Source organism: Sturnus vulgaris, chromosome 2 (assembly GCF_052056855.1).
Source record: "Sturnus vulgaris isolate bStuVul1 chromosome 2, bStuVul1.hap1, whole genome shotgun sequence".
NCBI classification, from domain to species: Eukaryota; Metazoa; Chordata; class Aves; order Passeriformes; family Sturnidae; genus Sturnus; species Sturnus vulgaris.
Window position 1 is genome coordinate 103873800 of NC_142244.1, and position 25329 is coordinate 103899128.

The following is a 25329-nucleotide window of genomic DNA, read 5'->3' on the forward strand; positions in this document are numbered from 1 at the left end:
CACTGGGGTTTGAGTACTGAAGAGGTTCAATTGCTAACTCCAAGAGAGCCCCAGATAAGAGGTATGTAACATGCTTTTTGTTCAGGAGAATATTTTCAGGGGGCCCCACTGAGCCCTCCCCGCTGGGAAAGCAAAGTCCTTGCTCCCCTTCAGCATGCACCTGCTTCATGCAGCCTCTCTTTACAGGGCCTGGTACTCTGCAGCCTGGCACCAGTTTGTCCTAGTTTGCTTTGGGAGCATCCAACTTTTGCCCAAGAATGCAAATTGAAAAAGCAGTGGCCACAGCTGCACATGTGTGTGAGGAAGAGGAGGTAAAACCAGTGCTTAGGCCAATTTTTGTTCAGGAGAAATCATCACAATGTTGTATGGACTTTCAGCTGTTTTACATGAAGAGCCAAAATCAATTTTGTTCAGGTAAATATCACAAGAAGAATGAAATTATGCTCCAGCAATTACTGAGCTAGTGCCTCAGTATTTGGTTTGTCAACCAAGAGCCAAAGCACAAGCAGAAATTCTCATTAGAATACCTCAAGAGCTGCCCCTTAAAAAATTGCCATGCAATGAAACAAACCATTTCTCAGCTACTAAATATAGCACCTGTCATTTATTATTTCTATTTTTTCTTCAACTTGCCTTCCCCCACCCCCAAAAACTTCTCTACTTTTTGTCATTGCAAATGAGAAATGGCAGTGTCTTACCACTCAAAATAAATACTGATCCTGGTGAAATCAATGGCAAAAACTGATGAGTTCACTCAAGCCACCAACACAACTTAGTTGTACTTAGTAACCTACTGACTACTTTATTTAGTACTCCATTCATGGCACTCTATTTGAATTATACCAAATTTCTATCTCTCTATGGTGTACTAAAAGGTTCAAGACCAATTGTGCTTGTTATTTACAGTTCTGCATTTAGTGAATATATTCAAACCACTAAGTGACCCACTTACTGGACAAATTAACTTTTGTATTATTCTATGTTAATTAACTAAAGAAAAATGCAAAGTTACAATAAAAGTTACAAACAAAATACCAGTTATTTTTCTATACATGGTATATTTAAATTTATATTACAAGAAATAAATATAAAAGTATTGAAATGCTTAAAGGTTGATATTTTCTGCTTATGTACATCTCTGCAGAGTTTGATACTAAAACGTACAAAAAGTTGAAGACAGTGTAGCTAACATTTTTAAAGTTAACATCGTTTGTATGCACAAATTGTAACTTTCTACATTTATACAATACTACTAAGCATTACATCGAGATAAACTTAATTATATTGAAAAAAGTCTAAATAAAACTTTTGTTTAAATGTAAAAAAAAAAAAAAACAAACCCTCAAAAAACTCCACTCTGTTGAAGAAACAAAATGGAAGTGTGCCAGCTGTAATCTGACATCCAAGACCTTGTCAAAATAGTAGGTTCCTTTTTTTTTTTAAATAATTGTCCTTGTCAATCCATTGCATGGCTGCCTTGAAGTTCCAGTACCATATATTAAATAAAACCAGTTCTTGGTCTGCTCACATTATGTAAAACTGCTAAAGTAAAAACTCTACTTCACACTGTAAAACAATGTGCTGTTTTAAAAGGAAATCACATTTTCTCCATAGAGCTGAGGCTTCCTCTCTTTGAAGTCCTTCTGTGTGAGATTTGACTTTCTTGGCTGCCAGTATCATCCTTGTCTTGGAATACAAGTTGTTTGCCTGAAAAGTCATGGAGACACACATCACCATTCTGTACACTGAAACAAACACCATTCTTCTCACTGGAAAGATGGCCTGTTGAAACAAGAAAGGTTCAGAATCAAGCCTCCCATGCATTTTAGTCACTGTAGGGAGTTCATACACTCTCATTTTATTCATGCAACAATTTTAAAATGTGTATTTTCAGTAAATATTTTGTATACATTTCTTTTCCTGTATGAAATGCACATACTTGAGAGATGTTAATATATTTATGCACAAGGATTCTATATTTTAAGCAATGAAGGTGACAATACTCAAAATGACTTGGAATAAGTATCACTAGGTAAGATGCATAATTTAATTATCTGCTTTATTGAATTAAGTTTTAAAGGTATCTCAAGTGTGCCATTCATTTGAAAGAAGAAATTGTTTGAGAATACAAGGAATTTTTTTTGCCTTTGAAAGGAAGTCAGCTTACAGCATTTACTTCTGAAGGACAATCAGAATATGGCCTAGGTCTGATCATGGGTCAAAATCATATTTAGACTGCAGAGAATCTCACACATTTAGGTGACCCCACAATGAACACATCTAATACCACTGCTGACTGAAGCCTTTTAATGAAATGCTCCACAAATGTTTAGTTCATTGTATAAGTCTCCTGCTTCTATGTATCATGTTCTAAATATTTTTAATGAGAATTTGGGGTTTTTTATTGTAAGTATTTGTGCAAACACTTCAGTTTGGATTTTTTAAACATTTAGTTACTAATTTAAGCAGCCATCAAGCACTTAAACAGGCACAGTGTAGACAGGGTAAGATGAGCAGAAAAGCTGTGTTCATTAATTCAAATAAGAAAAAGGTTGAAATTATAGAAAATAACCATACTTGCTAACAGTGTGATTGTTGTTTAATCCCTTGACTAACACTGTTTTATCTTAGGAGTGTTAAAAATAGCTGTGCCCTAATGTTAGGGCAAAAGCTGAGAAGAAAATAAGGCTTTTCTGTGAACAAATTCAGAAAGGTGGTTTGTGTTCCTCAGTGAGGAAATCTGCAGGAAATCTGCCATATGATACCTAATGGTATTCACATGTCTGTAACATGCAACTCTGCAAGAGAAAAACTGAAAATAAATATTAGAATGCCATGAAAAGATAAGTCCACTAGGAAAGCAAAGTCACATGTTATACAGACATCCCACACTTACCATGGTAAGTCATTCAGTCCTGAATCTGGAATAGCATTTCAGTAGAAGCAGTGAGGCTAAAACCATCAAGTGTTTACAGCTCAGTATATTTATAATATAGGTCTTAATTTCTACAGTGTTTTCGGTGGTTTTGGAGGTTGCTTTTTAAATGAAGTGTTGCAACGTTATTTTCAAGTTCCAGCTTTGAGAGGAGAGCAATCAGGTGCAGCAAATTAGAAGATCCCATGTCTAATATCAACTACTGCTACTAACAGCAGTCTAATACCTTTTGGAGGCATTAGCCTTGCTCTTCTGAGATATAACTGCCCCATGTTTGGATGATTAGGTGTAAGGAATTCCTCCAAGAGCTTTGCTGGGAGCTATCCAAGCATAGGTTTAGCCTTTTCTTACTGAAGTTCTAAGGACCCAGAAGAATTATTTAGTGAAACTATGCAGGCAAGGTATCATACAATCCTCTTGATATGAATGGAGAATGTGGTATGAGGTTCACAGCATTCAAAATAGACAATAAAATAGGAAATTAGGTGGGTCACCCGAGATATCCATGTTTGAAAGTGCACAGGAACAAGGTTTTACCAAAATTCTTTCAGCTGCTTTTGTCTAAGAAGCTTTTGGCACAGGACATACAGACATTCACACTGGAAAGGTCTGATTATGTGAATATAGTAGGACAGAATTGGAGCACATCCAACAGAATTGGCATCACTCAATGGTTTAGATCATCAGTTTAGCATCCCATTCTAAAATACCCAAAATAACAAAACTTTTTCCAGAAAGCCACAACAGGCTCATTCACTCAGTTGCTACAACAAACAAACTCAATAGAACATTTCTGCTATCTTTCTTTCTGTAGAGAGAAAAGCAGTCAAAATGCTTTTTGTATAAGCATGTCAGATGTTGCAGGGAGAGATGGCTTCTTTCATCAGAGTAATTAACATAGCAGGGAAAAAAGAACCCTACAAGACATGCAGACTTTTGTGCCTGAAAATTTCTCTCTTTGAAAGGAAATACTTCTACCTGAAAATATTGCCTTACTTTGTATCTAAGGATAGTAAGTGTTACTTGATTCCAGTTCTGAACTGATCTGTTAGATAAAAAGTATGTTAATTATTGCATTATGTGGTGTCCAAATCTAGGGAGATTTTACAAATGAATGTAAAAAATCCCCAAAAAATCTCAATTTGTAAAGCTGTTCAGGGCATATCCAAATGTCATCTCCCAAAGTGTGATTTCTCTGCAATATGCAGTTAGTACACTCAAAGGAACTGTAACCTCTAATCCACAGATGAATTCCATAGCTTTTACTCTGTACATCTGAGAGGTTTTCTAGTGATACAACCCTATTGATTATGTGCTGTCCTCTGACAGCAAGAAATGAGGACAACACAGCCTCTCCAACCATGTTCAACAACTTCATAATAAACATTCTGTTGATAACATGACTTCTTAGCCTCAATTCTTGATCAGTTGGGAAAAATACCTAGGCACATAGGAGTAATGTCTTCTGAGTTTTGCTTGACTTAGGGTTTTATACATTCCAGATTTGTAAGTTATTTTTCTGTTTGAAAAACTGATTATCTTTACTGATAGCTCAAATCAGCAGCATGACATGTGCCCTGCAAGAGTATGCAGAACTAGATTATGTTCACCGAAAAAAGATCAGTTTATAGTAAGTACATTCAATGGTGATTCATATCTAGTTTCCCCAACGACAAGCCACAGCAAATTGCAAGTGAAACTGAATGCAGTGCTACTTACACCTGCATTTCAGCTTCTCAGGAACAGAGCAGAGGGCAGCAGCACAAAGGACAGTACTATGTTAGAACAGGAAGGATGGAGAATTTTACTTCTGAACAAACAGTATTTTGTATTATACTTACCATTTCCGTTTGCATGGACTGAATAATCATTATTCATTAACAGTGTTGTAGAGTTAGTGGAGTTACTGTTTGATTGTAAGGAATTGGAAGAACTTGATACTCCTTGATTTACAGTCTGCTTCTTTAAACCATTCGTAGCAGTTCTACTCCAGTCTAAAACAGAAAATAACACAACTCATACAAGCACTATATAAAAATATAGTTAATAATGCAACTGAATTGATGTAAAACCAAGGCTTTATACAGAAATATATTCTCCTAAGAATTTAATTACTCTTGATGGTTAAAATTATTTAAATGTAGTTCCTTTTCTCCTGTCCCTTTTTAAAATACAAGCAGCCAACTGTCATAGTTTTACAACTGCAGATCAGATCAGATAAATAACTAAAAATAAAGCACAGTTGGTCCTATAAGTGAAAGTGTATAAAAAGTACATGGCTTTACAAAAGGACTACTTAGCAACAAAATAACATAAAGTAATTAATGTCTTTTCTTGGTTTAAACCATGCTTCGCTTTGTTTTTGTGGAAGTCACTGGTAAAACTATGGTTGATCCAGAAGCCGGAACAAATCTTACCATTTCTAACTGACCAAAAGTCTTCTGCAAAGACATGCCTTTACCCTGCAGTGGAAGAGGTCACATCTTAGCAGTTAACAGCTTAAGGCAACAGCATGTAAACATGCAAGAGCTGCATCAGCTACCACCTTTAAAGAGTATAATTTTGGAGGTTTACTGTATCTTGGATAATAAATTAGAACTGCAACTGCAGCAACATGATCAATTGCTTTTTTTTTTTTTTTGTAATTATTACAAAATACCAGGAACTTAACAGTAAATATAAGTATTCAGAAGTTAAAAAAAGAAAAATTTACCAGAGTTTTCAGCCAGCCTGAATTTTCCACAACAAAGATATCTTCTCCACTGTTTACGGACATTCTCCTTTGTTACACAGTAGAAGATGAAAATGAAGAACCCTGCAAAGCAATAAAATAAAAGACTGTTGCAAAATTCACTTTTACTACTTCCTAATGAACAATGTTTTGGTTTTCTTTCATTTATTTTAAATTTCTAATAGTAATGACACCTTTCTTTGCTGAAAAAGTTTACAACTCTGAACACTACAGAGCACTATTTCCTTACATAGATTAATCATACACACAAAAGACAAAACAACAAATACAAACAAATGCACAAAGTGCGTGAAGTTTCCCTCTATCAAACAAAAAGGGAAAAAAAATCTGTTGATCTTGAAATTTACTTAATGCTTTTGGAAAAGAACTCAAAGCAATATCATAGAGAGGCTGTGATACCACACTGTCCAGACTATGAAGCTTTTTTGGAACATGGTGTGACACTGTTACATCTTTTATTAGCAGCTTACCCGTTACTACCAATGATACAAAATTTTGAGCACTCATACAAAGAAAAGAACTCATATCTAAAATAATAATAATAAATGTTACCCCCTTTACCACAATTTCAAATATTTTCTAGAAGGAATGGTGCTCATCCCATCTCCAAGCAGTGCTACATTACAGTCTCTTTGTCTACTTCTCATTCACTACTAACTGATCCAGGAGGGCATCTAACTTTCCCTGCTAAAAAGTTCATCACAATTCCCCCCATAAGGGAAAGTGGCACACACTCTTTGCACAGTTTCCAATCTGCAATGGGAAACAGTCATATTAGATTTAGAAGGAATAGTAAATAATAGTAAATAAATACAGCAAATAGGGAAGAGGTCTATACACTGAACTGCAATTTTCATTGCTTTAGTCTCTCTGGGAAATAATTCAGCCAGTTATCTAAGTGCCATTTAAGCAGAAGTTTCAGAAGGGCAGTTCAGGTATATTCAGGACACTGTGGACAGTCACAATACCTCTTGTTTGTATAAAAGACTTTGCAGCGACTCTGCTTTTGGATATGTCCAGTACCACCCTGGCCTTTGCAAAACTTCATGTTTTCGTATCTACTTCCCATATGTTCTTAAGTACTATATAGGCCATGCTTAAGAGTAGGGTCACTAACTTGTAGATGTTGCAGCCTTGCCTGTCTCAATGACCCTTTGCTGAATGTCAAACCTCCCCCAGAAGCCTAAGGAGAACTGAAGAAATGATACAATTTTCACTACATTAATTGCATTATAACGTGAACACTTAAGAGTAACTGTGTATTCAAAATTCATCTGTTTATTAGTGAAACTCAGTCACTTCCAGGGGTATCTGGTTTGAATACACTTTTTAAATGACAATATTTATAAATATACCATGCCTATAGAAATAGTATCTAGTTTCTCTGTACCTTATCGTAACAAAACTGCAATTTAAGATTACTGTAAAACAGTACCATCTCATCTCTAATACAATTGATATGATAGTGCACATAGCAAAGTTAAATTTTTATTGCTGAATCAAGAAAATGACATTTCAAAATGTTTCATTTGTTATAATATACAGAGAGAGCTGTTACATGGAGGACAAACTTACCTTGCAAAGTGTTGAAAATAGTAAAGAGGTAAGTAAATACCTCATTTACTGTGAAGAAAGCAAACCCCCAAGTAATTCCCAACAAGAATGTGAGGCCAGCAACACTCCTAAGGTCTTGGATACTGGTTTTCCTTTGAGCACCGAGTTGTTTCTTCTTTTTGATACGACAGAGCTGGATCAGCACAACAATGAACATGCTGATATTGATCAGGAATATCAGGCAAAAGTATCCCACAGCAGTAATATAGAAGACAATTCTATTTTTGATCCAGCAGCTAGAATGAAAGAACAGTCTGTCAAATATTATCAGAAACAGAAATTAAGTGAAATTAAGAAAAATTTATAGTTTGTTGCACATGCAAACCATTTTTGCCTTTTTACAAAAAAAGTGCTTTTTTTAGCCAATGGATATAAGTCTTCATATAGGCAATAACCCTAAAACACATGACATACCATAGAGTTATACCATTTCAAAGCACTAATATTGCTTCCTTACCTTCCTCCCCTTTACTTTAAAGAAAAGCAATTTGTGTGACATCCCTCCAACCCCCACCCTCACCTTCCCCAAAGAACCTCCCTTTAACTCACAATTCATCAGGTCCATTTATTGAAACTTTTCCGGTGGTTATAAGTCCATAATTATCTGGTGATATTGCCAACACAATGGACACAACTACTGCTGGTAACCCTAAAAGATTATGACCAAACACATACATAAAAATCCTAAGAGAGACAGTATTATAAGGATTTGAAATTATTGTATTTTTCTACAAAATCTACAACTTGTTTCTGAAATTTGGCTGTTGAATCCTGCTGACTACTAGCTGTCTGAAAAATTGCAGCGTTCAAACTGCTCAGGAGCACAACTTGCAAAGGAACAAGAGGGTCCTCCACAGTCAGCTCCCAAACTTTCTGAATAAACCAACAAATATCATCAGTCTTCAAACTGATTCAAAATATCTCTTACAGGATAACTGATTTTCTTTCTTACATACGTTTTAAGAAACAAATAGGAGACAAAAATCAGACCCAGAATCTTTTCATCCTCTATCCAGTTAGATCTGGTTTTGCTGCTTTTTGTTAGCAAGAGTGCTATTCCAGAAACAGAATATATATACTTATTGGCATTTATTCTCAAAATAATGGAAGCATGCACTTTCAAAACTAGTTCTATTGTACTATCACAAAGAAAATTTATCATCATTTTGCATTGCAGAAACTTCAGTTCTGCAGCTGGGGGGACTCTCTGCCTCAGAAAGGTGGAACATATATCATAACATTTAATGATTGCCTAATTTTAATTTCTGACCTGTGTCACATCAACTGAAATACTTGACAAGAGGAATTATCTCTTTAGCATAAAAGGAAAAAAAAAATACATACCCCAACCAACAACACAAAATTTAAGAATGTATTTCCGTACATAGGTGTTAAAGACTTTCACAAGGGCCAGGTACATGTGGAAAGCTTCCAGGCCCATCCAGGTGAAGGAAACCAAGAGGAAATAGTGAAGAAATACTGCAACTGCTATACACAGGCCTCGTGTATCATACAGTGCAATCCATGAGTCAAGGAGAAAAACTAAGTTGAGTAGAAGTAATGCAGCACACAGCTGAATAAGTATTTTGGAGGGGTAGTCTCTCCGGATTTTCCTAAAAAAAAAGCAAATTTGTGAGATGACAACAGTTCTCCATGGATCCCTGGCTTATTTCCTCTCTTGCAATCCTTGGCATTCACAAATGCCAAGAAAAAAAATAAATTACATTTTCATTCATATACAATGCTTTGTGTGGTGCATTTATACACGGAGAGAATAATTTACAACATACTTCCAAATTAATGGTCTGTATATATAAAGTTTTTATAGAAAAGGTTACATAAATAGAAACAATAACTTTAAGTGTTTAGTTCCACAGGTTTTTTTTTTACACTGTAGGTCAGACTACTTGTTACATTGCTATACAAATCCCAAATGTGTCTGTTCTTTATCGCTAAACTAGATCAAGCTTTTGACTGGGTGTCTAAAGCTTTGATAGAGACAAGCCCCAGTCTTAGAATAATGAGAGAATAAAGAAAGAATACAAATGCTTTTAAAAATGCTAAAATTCTGTACTTCTTTTTGTATGCTGTATCTTAAATCTTCTATTATGATAATCCATTATAAAACACTTCAGAGTGCTACTTCTTCACATCTTACTGCCTAGAGCTTCATGATAATTCACGTGTTCATAAGATAAACATTTCTGAAGACTGAATCAACATCTTCCTGGTGAACTGTGCATTATTTGTGGAGACAGAATTCATAACTATTGAAAAGGATTTCTCAGTGAAGACTATAATCAATCACAATTGAAGAATAATGGGAGCTCAGCTGACTGTGTACTTACTCAAAGGCTATGTAGGTCACAAGAGTAACAGAAAGAAAAATTGCAGAGAGGCCACAACCTATATATGATATAAAAGTCAGTACCAATTCTTGTGTGGGATTCAAAGGAGTACTTCCATACAAGTCCTAAAACAGAAATAAAAGTTATTTTCAGAGAACAGGTTTATTTAATGGATAGAAGATTAAAAGATTTTAAAAACCATCAAAATAAATCAAAATGCACCTTTCCCTCTACACTTATAAATAAAAAAACAAATTACTCAATTCTTTTCATCATGGCTTTTATAAAAAGTTAGATTAAAAAAAAGCCAATCTAGTCTTGTAAAGAGCAGGGACTCCATGACCTTTATGGGTCCCTTCCAACTTGAGATATTATTTTATAATTCTATGACTCTAATAATGAAAACCCATTTGATTAAAAACCCGTTTTAAATTTGATTTCCTAAATTTTATTTCCTAGATTATAAACAGCTGCCTAAATGTAAAAGCTGCAGCACTTAAAAGTAGTTTTCCTTCCTGCAGTGGAACCCAAGGAGTCAACAACAAGAAGTTTAAGCATGTGACTATTTGTATGGCTATCTGTATTAACACTGAAGTGAATAGAACCGGAGTATTATTTATTAGTTTGTATGAGCTTATTGGGTCTGTTGTGCTTAAGACAACTCAAGGTCAAATGTGTTCTTGAATCAGGGTTGCATAATTTTGCATAGAGATTGCATAATTTTAAAAATAATTACCATCAAAACTGCAAAACTTGTGAGATGGTTGCATGAACAGACTGTTTCATTTACTCCACTTTCTTTAACTGTGCAACCTTCGTATGACCAGCCTCCATGTCCACCTGTTAAGAAAATCAGCTTTGTTATTCATAAAAGGTTTCATTTATGTTAACATGAATTAACGTAGCTAAAACAGCATAGCATCGTGGGTGATCTCAAGTACTTACCATTTTTATTAAAGTCCCAAAAAACACATCTAACCGTTGAATTATCCTGTTTAGGAGCAGAAAGAAAAAACAACAGCTTACTAAACCGTGAGTTTAGATCAAATGATTTATGAATGATCTACAAAATTTAGGCAAAAATAAACACTGTATACAGCAAATATGCCTGTTCTACCCGAACACAAAATTAATTTAGGATTATAAAAGGATTAATATTGCAAAATGCATGCAAAAATACACTGAATAAATCTGAAGTCACCAGACAGGAGAGAGGTGTTGTGCTTATGCAAAGATTCTGTTCCTGGTAGAATCTTTTGAATGCTCTTTCATTGTCTTCCCACACCATACAAATTCTTGGGATTTCTTCTCCTTCCAGACATTGTAACTTTTGAAGTCATGACCACACAGAAAATGAAAAACCTTTTCATTTGCAAATATTTGATCACTTCCTACTATCACAATGCTAAACATTTACATATAGATTTCCCCACATACATGCAAATTCTATAAATACCAGGAGAAATACACTATATTGCTGTAAATATCAATACTTCTACAGTTTTATTTCAAAACTTTTTATTATGTCAAAACAAGGAAAGATGCCACTAAGCCAGCTCCTGAAAAAAACTCCAGGTGCATTGGTGGAATCCTTACATTTTTCACTTTATGATAATTGAGTATTTTAAACTCTCTTAAGAGATGAGATAGAAGACTTTAATCCTTGATGCTAATTTTAGAAAGGGATGGTGTGTAAGAATCCTAATACTTCCAGATGACACAATCCTGTGTTTCATTTCCCCTAAGAAAAAATACTTATTTTCTGGCCATGCAACACCCACAAATGTCATGACTGCAGCATCTATTACCATAGCAACCCACACTGTCAGTCTTGCCTCTGAGAGCTTTTATTCTTTGTAGAATATAACAAAAGGGTAAGTAAGAAAGATAAAAGCTGGATGAATTTCTGATAGAGCAAAATTACCTTACACTACTTGAGAACCAAAATTTATACCAGTGGTAAATAAGCAAACAGGAGTGATTTTTAATGTCTGGGTAGAGATGAAACATCCACACTAGTAAAGCAGAACAAGCTAGCCTCTATTCTTAGTAAAATGTTTCCACTACATAAACTTCAGTGGAGGCAACAAAACTGTACTTTAAGTCTGCCAAAATGTAAATTTTACCTGATTAGGCTTGATATTCTGCAAAATGACAGTAACATTTGCCCTTAAGTTGCTAATTGTGAGGTTAGCAACACTCGATGATATAACACCACTGATTAAAGATGCATTCTTCAAGGACAAATCCTGGAATGACAAAAAAAGTGCCAGATTTTAGAATTTTAAAGGAAACAATACTAGAGTACAGCATCCACAAGCTCATTTACTATGCAGAGCAAACACTGGACAAAAATAATTTTAAGTCAGAAGTTTCAAAGTGTGTTTTGTGGGGAAAAAGAATCCATTCATATTGTGCTCTAAGCTTAAATTTAAAATCCTTATGAACAGCGGGCCAAAAAATACCTGGAACACAGTGGTCTTTTTAAAGAAGTTGAATATAATTCTAGAAGCCAACTCCAACTCTTCAGTGGGGATATTTTTCAGCAATGATGAAGGAACTGTAATTGATCCAAGATTATTTAAATTCTGAATTCTCTGAACTCCTAGAGAGATCTGAAAAATAAACACCAGGATTATGCTTTGTTTCAGTCTCGAAATAAATAAATCATGATTCATTTTCAGTTTAAATTTTCAAAATAAGTAAGTATCTCTTTAATTACTGTCAGAAACCTACTGCTGCTCTCATTCATCTCCTGCTCTAATGCATAAATAGCACTTACAAGACTGAAAAATACATCGCATTTCAGGTCTGCCTACCATTGAAAATAATCTGGCTTTAATCATTTCCCTACAGGGACATAACATACTACTGTGTGTTTTGTATTGATTTGAAAAAGGTGAGGAGCAAAATCTCAGGTAGCTCTTTGTAACTGTAACTATGTAGGGAGATCAATATTTCACAACACGAAAGTCTGCAAAGCCAAAGAATTTTTATACCCTGTAGGAAGTATGTCAGAATCCAGGAAGAGTGTAAATAGCTATTATTTGTAAATACATTTTTAAGTTCAGGAGGTTAAGTTTATGTTCTTATCTAAGAACATAAACTCTAACTTATTGATCATCTGACAAAAATTACAAAAGTAAACTGGATAAGCTACAATTCAGGTACCTCAAGAGCTTAGTGATGAAATACTGTACAAAAAGGGATCTGAACTTTCACCCATTTTATGTGCTGTGCTTACAGGCCAGAGAGCTTTGCTTAGTACAAAATGTCTCAACATTCCTGTTGTACATTAGTCCTTTACACACAAATATCATCACCTAAGAGCTCCTGGGAGATGTGAAACATTGCAGAAAGAAATTATATGAGTACTGAAAAAATGGATGTAATAAGAGTAACAATGTGAACTTCCCAAAGTGCCCTAACAATGTGGTTTAACTCAACTCACCTATCAGACCAGCACAGTCCAAATGTTTTTTATCATGCGTCCCCTAAAAGTTTTTGAGCATGAACCCCAGTATATACCTATCCATAGGTTACATATATGAATTAGTCTACTAATATACTATGCAAATTTAAAAATATAAAACATATTAAAATATCAAGATTAAAAATTACTTTTTTAAAATGTATGTTTTATTTATTAATCATATAAATTACATTTTCCTGCACTGCAATGGACTGTTGTGGGCACACCCTGGGGTACTCAAACCCCACTTGGGAGATCACTGGTGTAGACAGCCATCAAAGAAATCCTGAATTCCACAAAAGCACTCCTGTTGCTCTAGTTTGAAGTAGATGATACATATTGAAAATTTTCAGATTTTCATTACCAGTGCCATGAAATAAAAATCATTCCTTAGCACATAAGTATCTGCATGTCAGCACTACCACCCTCTAGTCATCTTACATTCATGCACTACATATTGCTAAAAAATAGAAAAGAATTCAAATGTTAAACATTTATATAATTTTCAGTAACACTGGAAAGTTCCAGTACTACGTATGGCTTACAATACATTAAACTATTTTCTTCTCTGAGGAGGCAGAATGTGTCAAAATTGGTCCAAAACTTTCCATCTCTCCTTGCTTAAGCCTCCCAGGCTGGTATTGTCCATTATTTTCTCTGTCATGAGGGAGGTTTTGAATGAGATAAAGGGGATCCAACCAAACTTTCTAAGCACTTCTTTCTTGGTGAGATGCCACTAGTGACAAATGTCTGAGCATCATTATCCAAGCAACACACATAATAGCTCTTTCTTGGAACCCTCTACAATTAGTTCTTTCTCACAGATGAAGTCATCTTGCAACACTCCTGACAAATTTCAGCACTGTCATGGTGGTTGAATACATGACTCATAATTCAGGGGGCTTGGGGCAAAGTTATTCTGCCAAGCACTTTGTCCATTCTGGTGCTCTAGCACACCCTCTCCAACAGCTCATTAGTTCTGCCAGTTACTGCTAAGTCAGCTCTCTTTTACACCTATTTCCACAGTTGAAAATTAAAGGAAAAACTGTGTAGGGCTTAAAAAAGAGTATGAAACTGACATGAACTAAAAATCCTGAAACTGACATAAACAAAGAACAAACTCATTCTCCTATAAATATAAAACCATAAACACTTTAAAATAAACGTTTGACTATTTGCAGGTATTGTAAATATTTTGTAACCTGGAGATCAGCTGAGTCCTGGACAGCAAAAGACATTTGGTTGGAGCGAATTCTGTTGGTTTTGACAACTGCCAGAGCCAAGGAAGGGGAGGCAAATTCTGCAGATGATGCTGACAAGTTTAGTTTTAAGCCAATATAGTCCACCAGTTTTATAATTCTGTTGAGAAAAAGTACACTTAGTATTACCAAGCACATACATCTAAAATTCTCAAGCAAGTTATGGTAATGGAGTATTAATCCATATGTACTGCAAAATGCTCACTTATTATGGTGGCAACAAAACAACCCCAGTGTTTTCTATGGCATTATATTACAGTAGAGCTGGTAACATTAGAATGACAGTCCTTCCACTTTGAAAAACAACATTAAGGAACAAGAAATATTCTTCTGGATTATGATTATGAAAAAGTGAAACTTGCTGAAGCCAATTTATCAATCAATCATGTAATCAATTGCCAAAATGACCTACCTGTTAGAAATTCGTGGTGGTAATGGCTGAGAAGCAGTGAGGATACTGCTCACCTCATTAACCATCCTTTCTACATCTTTTGGCTCTATTTTTCCAGCTGCTAAATCATTTTCTATTTTGGACACAATTTGCTCAGCTGTGGCGACACTGATGGTGGTGTGTACAGAAGTTGTATTTGTGGTAGCTGAAAGCGTTTTTCCTGTGACAAATGAGAAGTTAAACATTGTGTTCAACAAATGACATAAGGTTGGAGAAGCAGAAAAATTAAACAGTTCTCTTGATTAAAAACTTGTATCACTACTTGTAAGGTTTCTCAACAAGTTATGCAATTCCTCCCTATCAGCTACTTTTCAGAGAGTGGTAATTAAAATCTCATGAAAACAAAGCAAGGTTTCAAACTGCCAACATTAATTTCACATTTTATTGATTTCAAAGTTCTATACATCAGACCACTAATATATTAAATAACCTATTATTTTGAATTTTTAGCCACTGAACACCTGACTGTAGAGTAAAATCAAGATAGTGTCAGAAATTTGAAAAGAAGCTTGTAAAGATGTGTACAGTTTTCATAAGAAAATACATAGTCACCAAGAATATTCCCAGTCAACAAAAATACTTTAAGGATGATCCAACATTACTGTGCAGTATTTTAAATATTAGGTTAATTTAAAAAATCTACCTTGCTCTCTGACTTAATTTTTTTCTGTCCAAAAGACATTCGTTTTAACAGAAATTGAGCACTGTACCTACCTATGACAGTTACTAACAATGGTTGTAGGGTAAGTTATCACCCACCATGCCCAAAGGCATCAGAATGTATTTCAAAATATGTGTACACCAAATGAAAGTTGTCTCAGAGTCTTCACATAGAACAGAATCACAGAATCACTTAGCTTGGAAAAGACTTTTAAGATCATCAAGTCCAGCCTTTGAGTAAACATCACCTTGTAAACTAGACCAGAGCACTGACTGCCATGTCCAGTTGTTCCTTGAACATCTCCCGAGAGAGTGACTCCACCATATCCCTGGGCAGCCCATTCCAGTGTAACAACCATTTCAGAGAAGAAATTCTTCCTGATGCCCAGCAACCTTCCTGGCACAGCTTGTGGCCATTTACTCCTATCCTGTCACTGGTTGCCTGGGAGAAGAGGCTGACCCCCACCTGGCTACAATCTCCTTTCAGGGAGTTGTACAGTGATAAGGCCACCCCTGAGACTCCTCGATACCCTTCCCCAGCTCCACAGCCGTTCTCTGGACTCACTCCAGCACCTCAATGTTTTTCTTGTAGCGTGGGGTCCAGAAATGGACATGAGGTATGAAGTGTGGCCTCACCAGTGCTGAGTACAGGAGGACAATCACTGTCCTGTTCCTGCTGGCCACACTATTGCTGACACAGGCCAGGATGTCATTGGCTTTCTCGGCCACCTGGGCACACCCTGGCTCATGTTCAGCCACTGTCAGCCAGCACAACCAGGTCCTTTTCTTTTGGGCAACTTTCAGATACTATTCCCAAGCCTGGACTGTTCCCTAGGGTTACTGTGACCCAAGTGCAGGACCCAGCACTTGGCCTTGTTGAGCCTCTCATACAGTTTGCCTTGGCTCATCAATCCAGTCTGTCTAAATCCCTCTGTAGAGCCTTCTTACCCTCCAGCAGATCGACACTCCCATCCAAAGTAATTCATAATAATTGTAAGGTCACCTCTCATATATATAACATTGTTTAATGAAGTTTAAAAGAAAATCCAGTATATGGCATTCAAACAAAAATAATTATTTACTTGTCATATTTACCTGGGGTCCCATGGCCATCAGCAGTAGAATGAGGACGAGAAGCTGAGACAGAATGGTTGACAGGACTAATAGTAGGGGTGAAAGGAGTAAGGGGAACAATAGGTACTGTACTAACATTTTTGTGGCCAGATATAGTTTGGCTTGTAGCAGGGGGAATTTGTGCAACAGATTTGGTGATAGCCTCAGGGTGGCGATTTACAATTGGAAGTCTGTGAGGTTCAGAAGAAGAAAGTGAAGGATGTTTAGTGAAACCTACAGAAGGAGAAAGTATTGTAAAAGTCTGGTTAAGGTGTGCAGCCTCAGATTTAATTGAGAAAGCAGTATTAGTGACAGATTTTGTTGCAGGTATGGGAGCAGTGATGGATTTATTGGAAGTTATGGAAGAAACAGTTGGCACGGTAGGTTGAGCAAGAGACTCAGAAGAGGAACGCACAGTGGTAACACTGGTCGAAGGCATAGAATTTTCAGAGATAAAGTTTGTAAGCGGAGATATGGAAAGAGTTCCAGAAAAATAATGTTCTGTGACTGGTGGAATCAGTGGTCTAATTGTGGGGTTTTTTTTAGCAGATAGTATAGTGGGGGAAATTAAAGGATTAGATTTGAAAAATGTCTTCTTAAGGAGAGATGGAGAATGAGGGGAAGGAACCCATATAAAATGAGGTGGCACTTGTATAGTACTGTAAAAGAAAAAAAAGCATAAAAATCCATGTTAAGTTTAACACTTTTTCTATTTTAAAGAAAACAAGTTATAATCTAGAAATATATATAAATTATATGGACATACTAAAAATAATGTATATTTTAAAATCAATCAGACTGGATGTTTCATGCTTCACTATTTAGAGGGTTCTTACATTCTATTTTGCTGTAGATATTAACTACCAAGGCCATAAACAAATATTACTATTGCCTTTGTTGCCTGTTCTGAAGGTGAGCTGCTGTTGAACATAGAAGCTAGATGCTTCATGGAAAAAAAAGGGATAAGAAGGGAGGGAAGGGAGGGGAAAGAGGGAGGAAAGCAGGCAGTTGCACTGGAAAATGACTGTCAGCTTTTTCTTGTGGAGTCTTTTCTGGCTATTACACTGAAGCATGCAAGTTGAATCTAGCCAAGTATTAGGAAATTTAGGAAATAAGCAAGTCAAATTTTGTATTTATACTTACTAAACTTGTAATTCTTCAGCAGTCAAGGAACAATACTTCAGTGATGAACAGCAGCACTGATCTGACATGACAAAGAAGCATTATCCTTAAGCATGAAAATGGCTAATAACATTAAGTAGAATATTTAACCATGTGTATTATGTGTCTATACTGCATAATTTATTTTGAAGTTTGTCCTCAAATTAGTTTTGCAAAACAAAAGAATACTCGACCAGTCAGAATATTGCCAAACCATAGACTTTTCTTCAATGCCTGACAAGTACAGATTTGTTTTGTTTCTTTTTAATTTTAAACAAACCAAAATGCAACACTACAGCTTTTGAAATAAAGACAAATAGTATGAGCCAGTACTCTATTCTGTGACAATATCTCAAAGACAGCTTGGCTACTTAACAACCCTTCCAATTCAGATTGTCATTTCAGCAAGACATTTATGTTCTCAGCTTATTTTACACCTAATCCTTTCAAAGTGTGCTCCATTAAAGTAGCTGGTAATTTTATACCAACATGTTTTAAAAAATTATTTTTATCACATACACCCCCAAAAATCAGAAGGCTACATTTTAATGTATTTATATTGCTCAAAACCGAAAATATTTTGAACTAAACATAACTATCTTGTCTTTTTAGCTACTTGAAGACCACATGTAAAGACATAAAATTGTGATGTGACTGTGTTTAAAACATAACTTACCAAGTTGACTTATTTTTGTTTTTTCTGTTAAACTGCTTATATTCTCTCTCTCAGCCAGCTTCATTATGAATTTGCAGTGTGTACTATAATGAGAAGAAAAAAAGCTTAAGACTCAAGAAACAGAACTGCCCCATCTTTATAACACATGGAACTAACATCAAATGCTAAATGAAAGCACATGAGCACTAATGCTAAGGGTGAAAGCACATTTTTCCTAGTCTCTGTCAGATTTGGGCATATTTTTAATGCATGTAAACCACTATTGCCAGGCTGATTAGAAGTATAATACATTAGCTTGTGGCATTATTAAATGGGGTCCTCCCTGATCAATGGTGGTCATTAAAGAGTTGATAATTTTGTAAGGATAATAATGTAATCTCCACAGTGTAAATATGCCAGTGTTTATGAAACCTCCATCATCTGAGTAAGACACCATTCTCTCATGACTTTAGAGAGAATTTCAGTGACCCATTCAAGCATGTAACTCTATGACTACAGCTCGAGGACTTGAAGCCCTGCCTAAACTAGGGAATCTCTAGTAAAAAAATTTCATATTCAGCAAACGCAAACATAGAGATGAATGAAAAAGTTTCTTTCCAGCTTATAAGAATGAAAAGATTATCCTAGCAACTGCCAGTATACGACATGAAGGTGAGATCTGACTACTTTCTGTCTATTTTATTTGAGTGTTTTGGACTTTTCTTTCATCCTAAACCAGGAAGATAAAGTCCAGATTCAAGTATTTGGGGAAATTAAGTTTCACATTTTGTTTTAGAATACAATGTTTCTAAGCAGGTCATTTTAAAGGACAATTTAATGGTGAGTAGCAATTGAGACTGAGAGACATAAGCTATGTTTCAGGGTTTCCTGGATCACCTCTCTGGAGCAGTTTTGCCCTTCTGATAATCCATGGTTTCCAGACTCTGAACTGGTTACTTCCTCAGGCTCCCCCTACCCCAAAGAAGGTTGGTTTCCCAAGCTGAAGAACTTGGGATGTCTCAAGAAAATCTCTCAAAGACTGCATTGCATTTACAAATTCTGGAATTCTGGTGCTCCCAGTTATGTGTCTCAGGTAATACCAAGACACAGAAGAAATATGGCAGAGAAGCCTGGGCTTCAGCAGAAGACTAATGAGAAGCAATACATTTCAGTTAAACAAAACCAACAAACTCTAAAAGGTTGTTCCAAAATCACTAATGCCAGGACAATAATGACATCAGAATTTCTTTGTTAACCTATATATATTTCTCCAGCCTGTTTCTTGAACTTCTGAACTTCCTAGAGAGTTTGTCTTTTTCTTCTGGATCAGATCCATGCGTACTTCACATAACACAAGACAATATGTGAGCTTTGAAATATTTTGCCTTTAAAAATTTAAGAACAAACCTCTGGTTTTCTGCACTGCATTCCATAACAGAGGACTGTAATGACAAATGAAAACAGAAAAAAAAATTGGTTTATAAGGAGAAATCAGGAGTGATGCCTTATCAGAAGTTGGAAAAAAGTTTTCCAAACAGTAACAAAAATCAGTAATCTTACCTCACTTACTGCTCGCAAGGTTTTGTTGAACTCTGAAATACTTTAAAATAAAATATTACTGTTATGGAGGATTTTTATTTATGTTTCTAAAAACAACTACAACAATTTAATTAAAAAAACCCAAAAAATAAAAAAGAGAAAAAAAAATTTCCTATTAATCAATGTTTTTTTAACATCACACCAGTTCTAATGCTGCAAAACCACATTTCAGAGCATTAAACATTTGAAGAGCTGACTTTTATTAGTCACAACACAAACTAAACTTAAACTTCTGTCATCACATTTGACCATTAACCCACTGTAAATGTTATTTAACAGAGGAAAAGATAAATTTTAATGTTGCCTTTTGCCAAGACTCAAAGCCACAGAAATAGAACGAGTAAGAAATATGGATTTCTTCTACAAACAAGATTTGTTGGCCAAACACATCTTTTTGATTTGCAGGGCAAGTCTGGGAAATATATACTCATTCAAACCTCTCCTTTATAAAGACTGGCAAATAAAAAACTACACCAAAATAAAACCATAGATATGACTTCAAGAATATTTATTGAAGAACATGCAGCTAGGAAAGTTCTCTTCATAATTTCCTGCCATATAGACTGAATCCTTAAATTGTAACAAACATTTGGTGTACCATTTTTTAAAAGAAATTCCAGTGATACATAAACTAGGAGTATTTTAACAAGTATGAACTTTATGTTAAAGAGCAAGAACTTAAAAATTGTGAAATTTTTAATGTGCAGGAATAACCCAATGTTTGCTCAACACATGGAAGGTCTCACTTTATCTTTTTCAAATATAAAAAAGATTTCAATCCTTATTCAGAATTACTTACCTCAGTTCTTGTGGGGCATATGCTGGAATTTCAGTTAATTTTTTGACTCGACTGTGGGTAGTTATGTTATTAATCTGTTATGAAAAAAGATCCCACAGTTAAGTACAACCAGTAATTTTTAGCCTTATAAGAAAATTGTTAATTTCACACATTTTAATAGGCTTAAATTACAAAGATAAGAAGCATGTTTTCTCATGAATACACTGCAACAAGTATTTACCATGACAGTGTTGTCACCATTTATGGAAGAAAGTGTTGATCTAGTATAGACCAAACCCCAAAATCTTTGGAAAAGACAGGGGAAAAAGGACAGTGAACTCACCATGTGTTATGCTGGAAAAAGAGGAATTTGGCATAGTTTGCAACAAAGACAGCTTAGGCCAGACACTGAATTAATTTTTTAATTCTAAGTGCAACAATGGGACAAGCTCCATAAATGACATAAATAACAGATGACAGAATACTGGTAGTGAGAATTCAAGAACTGTAGTGAAAGACATGATAGACCTGAGCTAAGTATGATCTACCATTAGGGTCTGGGGATACACTGAGGTTTATTTAAGAACCCTTTCTATATATGCATCCTCATGCTCTTTTGGTTACCAGCATTACTGGTTATTTTTACATTTCATGGAAGCAGCAAGGGCCATGAGGAAAAACGTGATCTAATATACGTGGTATTGACTTCCCCTAAAATATATTCTTCAAAAAACCAAGAGTTTCAAGAGATGGAAACCAGTTTTTCCAGAAGCTATAGGTGTAATGTTACCACGCTAGGACAGTTTCAGTCGGCATTATCACCACTGAAACACAGCAGGATGCAGAGGTGGCTTTCTCCAGGGCCATATCCCTGCCCAAACGTGATGCTCCATGTGCAGCTATGCAATAGCTCTTCTCTGTGGTTACATTGCTGACTACTCTCATGCTTTCAGGGACTGGCATGTGAAATTTCAGGCTGAGGGCTGACAGGGATGTGTAGGATAAAGATACATGGTCCTTCTTTTTCCCTCCCCTCAGTTTCCATCAGTAACAACAAGTAGTATTAATATTATCTTAGAATTATCTTGGTACTGGGTCATCTATATGGTCGTTGTCATGCATGACACAGTCCTCTTAAACCCCTCTTGTGTTGTATAAATGGACACATTCATGTCACATAAGCCTATTGCAAAATTAGTAACTCAGTAACCACAAGCCAAAAAAACCAGAGAATGATCATGCAAAAGCATAATCAAAAACCACACAAAACACCATAGAACTATTTATAAGAATCTCAGCATGAATTATTTCAGGATATAATCCAACTTTAATTACGCTTAAACAGTTGCCATTTAATGATGCTGATCTTCCAAAAGCAAGTGCCTAAATTAATCTCCAAAGGAAGATCCTGTGTGCCTAAATGTAAATTCTTGAGATTTTCCAGGGCTTCCCCCTCCTTTCAGAGGCTATGAAGAGAATACAGGTCCTTACTGTAGAAAGTTTACTTAGCTGGAATTTTAAAATTTAGCTATAAAGCAGCCGTTTAAAACAGAGCTGTTCTATCCACTGCAAACAGTATCTTGTACTGCAAACACAGTAAGAATCATGTTACTTATTTTAAGTGTAGACAAAGAAACTTACTTCAACCTTCCTTAGAATAAAGTTTTAAAAGGAAGAATACTTACTATTTCTACATTTAGTGATGCATTACTTTCTTCACTTGCCCGAAGTTTTACCTTGCCCACATAAAACACTAAAACCAAAAGTATAAAAAGTTAGGAAAATCAATGCACTAACATAGAATGCAAATTTTTTTTGAGAACTGAAAAATTTACTGTCTTTGTGTTTTGATACAAGGGAAATAAGAACACTTGCTCTAGCTTATCTATTTTTGCAATTTTTCTTCCATCTTTTTATCTATTTCAAAAAATGAGCTAGTGCAATAGCTTCATTATTTTTTATATATTTAACTTTGACGGCTGTCCCTAAATTCCTTCTATTTAATCTTTTTCCAAAACAGAAAAACTGCACTTCACATTATTATAAATAGAACTCCTAACTTACTTGTTTCTTGGGGGCTTTTTTGCAATTCTTATCTGCAACTGTGTGCCTTTGATGAGAAATGGAAGATCAAAAGTACAAGAGTCTAAATACTTCTTAAGCTCCCCACCTTTAATATTTTTTTAATCCGTATTAAATCTCTCTATATTACAGACCAAGCTTTCACACGGCAACTAAACATTGCTTCATTACTCTGTTTATAGAACATTTGGACAAGATTTTTATTTTAAAAAAGAGAAAAGAAAATCACTAACCTGAATAATTACAGACACGTGTTACGTTGCATACAATGGTTTCTCCTGCTATAGATTTTTTTGGGAAAAAAATCAAACAACTACTGAGTAAAAAAGTTAAACTTAAATCCAATATTATCACACATATTTACAATCATGCCAGTGTTTGAAATGTAAATGACTTTATCTTCTGGAAGTATATGACATACTGTCTAGGCTCCACCTCTCTACAGCACTTAGATGACATTTTCTAAGACTTAGTATTCAGAAATATGCTGCCTTTGTTTAATTTATTTTGAATACTTTTCTGCAACAGTTTTGACAGAAGACTTACATGCAAGTGGTCTCAATTTTTTTCTTTTTTTTATTTTTTAATTTAAATAGAAACAGAAATCAACATATAATTGATAAGCTCTTTAATTATCACAGAATTCAATCACTAGCATATGATCTGCTTCTGAGGATCCTACTATGAGTCCATATGATAGCATGAAGCTAAAACTGTTCTACCTGATGGAATTCAAGCTATGATGACAGCAACCATGTGCACTCTTATCTAGTAGAACATGCCTTCATTTAGTTACAGCAAGTTTTTGGCTGCTTTATATTTTCCATATTTTTAATACAACCTACACTGCTGAGAAATAACACTGATCCTAAACTAGGGTACTGTAAACAGATGGCTCTGTTGTATAATTGCAAAATAAAGCACTAGAAAGATATTTGCATCCAAGACAAAACTCCTACACTTGTTCATTAAAACAACTTTCCTTATTTAAGCAGATGGACTGGCCTCCATTAACAGAAAAGAAACTATTTCTATTTTTTCTGCTGGTAATAGTACCAAATGAGACGTTTTTTTCACTTTCTCTGTGGTGTAAACATTTTACTGTAAAAGATTGCTGCTTTATTAATTTTTATCACTGTCAATAAATAAGTGACCAGAGGTTACAGACTGTAAGTTTGTGGCAATATTAAAATTATTAGAAAAAAAAAAATCAGACAGTAGTTTAGAATCAAATAAATGTGATGGTTGGACTTGATTATCTTAGAGATCTTTTCAACCTTAATATTTCCATGACTCTAAATTTGCCTTCCCTTTTGATAGCAGTGAAATAGTTACAAACCTTGTATACTGCTTTTTTAAACAATCCTTAAAAAAATAAAATTCTCATAAATAACTGATAAACAATAATCCTACGTGAATATAACAAAAAATTGTCAAAATTATTTACTACAAAGAGAGAAAGTTATAAAAACCCAACACAAAATCTGAAAGTGCCACAAAAGATTAGTATCAACTCCTTTTTCCTTACACATCACCCATGTGTGTGCCTCCTAGTCTTAAGATCTCTGCATGCCACCAAAACGCACAAAACGGATTAGCAGTGTGGAGGATAAAAGATTGATCAAAAATCACCAGGGCTTCCAGTCCCCTGAGAGCATCAGATTACACAGCTGCAATGTTTCTGCAGGTCATGTTCACACAGTCCAATTACCCTTGTCTTTAAGGCTTCAAGCCAGTTCTTCCACTTGCACTAACTCAGAGCAAATCCATTGTAATTGGGCTACGGATCTTCTACATGGGTAATTAAAAAATAAAATTCAGTCTATTCCTGGTCCTACTGGGCCTGCCCTGAGGTTAAATACAACTGTTTTCAGTTTGCTTCATCTACTAAAGAGCATGAAGATTTCTTTTTAAGCAAACATGGTCCCTGAGATTGTGTTTCTTACATTACAGTAACCTACAGTACCTACAGTAACTGCTCAGACTTACAAAATAACCAAACTCTTCTAGATGCAGCCATCTAGACAAGCATTGCAAAATTAGTTATTCTACCAGACTGGACATTAATGTGAGGTAAGGCAGACTGTTAATATGACATACCACAATACCAAGTAAAAAATATATTAAAAACCAGACTTCTTGAACTCACACGCAAAAAATTTGAGATGCACAAAAATGTTAACAGTGGTGACAGATGAACCCTACCTGGTGTTGTGGTGGAGTAATAATCAGTTGTTGTGAGGGCTTCTGTAAAAAAAAAAAAAAAGTTTTCACATTTTAACTTAAAAAACCCCCATGAAATACATGTCACAAAAATAAACTCTTATTTCTATTTCAGACTGTCTTTACAGGAAAAGTGTAAACACGAGACAATTTATAAGAAAATGAAGTTACTTTCAGCGTGGGAAATGCAAAAGCAGCAAGTGGAGAAATATCCATCCAGTTATATG

The 25329-nt window shown here is 35.2% G+C and overlaps 1 protein-coding gene across 3 annotated transcripts in view; it reads right to left on the minus strand.

The window, feature by feature from the left end:
* Positions 1–776: 776 nt before the first annotated feature.
* ADGRG2 (adhesion G protein-coupled receptor G2) overlaps positions 777–25329 on the minus strand; it is a 46784-nt gene continuing 22231 nt past the window's right edge. Inside the window, exons 6-27 of one of the 3 annotated variants that reach the window (XM_014875807.2) lie at positions 25085–25126; positions 23113–23160; positions 22483–22550; positions 20819–20892; positions 19981–20020; positions 19828–19862; positions 18442–18524; positions 17748–17808; positions 16587–17263; positions 14793–14991; positions 14324–14480; positions 12115–12264; positions 11776–11898; positions 10595–10640; positions 10386–10489; positions 9650–9774; positions 8646–8914; positions 7851–7950; positions 7263–7537; positions 5649–5750; positions 4777–4929; positions 777–1707 (exon numbers count right to left, since the gene is read on the minus strand). In XM_014875807.2, the coding sequence (XP_014731293.2) occupies positions 1598–1707; positions 4777–4929; positions 5649–5750; positions 7263–7537; positions 7851–7950; positions 8646–8914; positions 9650–9774; positions 10386–10489; positions 10595–10640; positions 11776–11898; positions 12115–12264; positions 14324–14480; positions 14793–14991; positions 16587–17263; positions 17748–17808; positions 18442–18524; positions 19828–19862; positions 19981–20020; positions 20819–20892; positions 22483–22550; positions 23113–23160; positions 25085–25126 (3041 nt within the window). In that variant the 3' untranslated portion in view covers positions 777–1597. Of the gene's footprint in view, positions 1783–4776; positions 4930–5352; positions 5398–5648; positions 5751–7262; positions 7538–7850; positions 7951–8645; positions 8915–9649; positions 9775–10385; positions 10490–10594; positions 10641–11775; positions 11899–12114; positions 12265–14323; positions 14481–14792; positions 14992–16586; positions 17264–17747; positions 17809–18441; positions 18525–19827; positions 19863–19980; positions 20021–20818; positions 20893–22482; positions 22551–23112; positions 23161–25084; positions 25127–25329 lie in introns of those variants that run through there. The other 2 variants (XM_014875805.2, XM_088160250.1) reach the window with 2 other exon arrangements.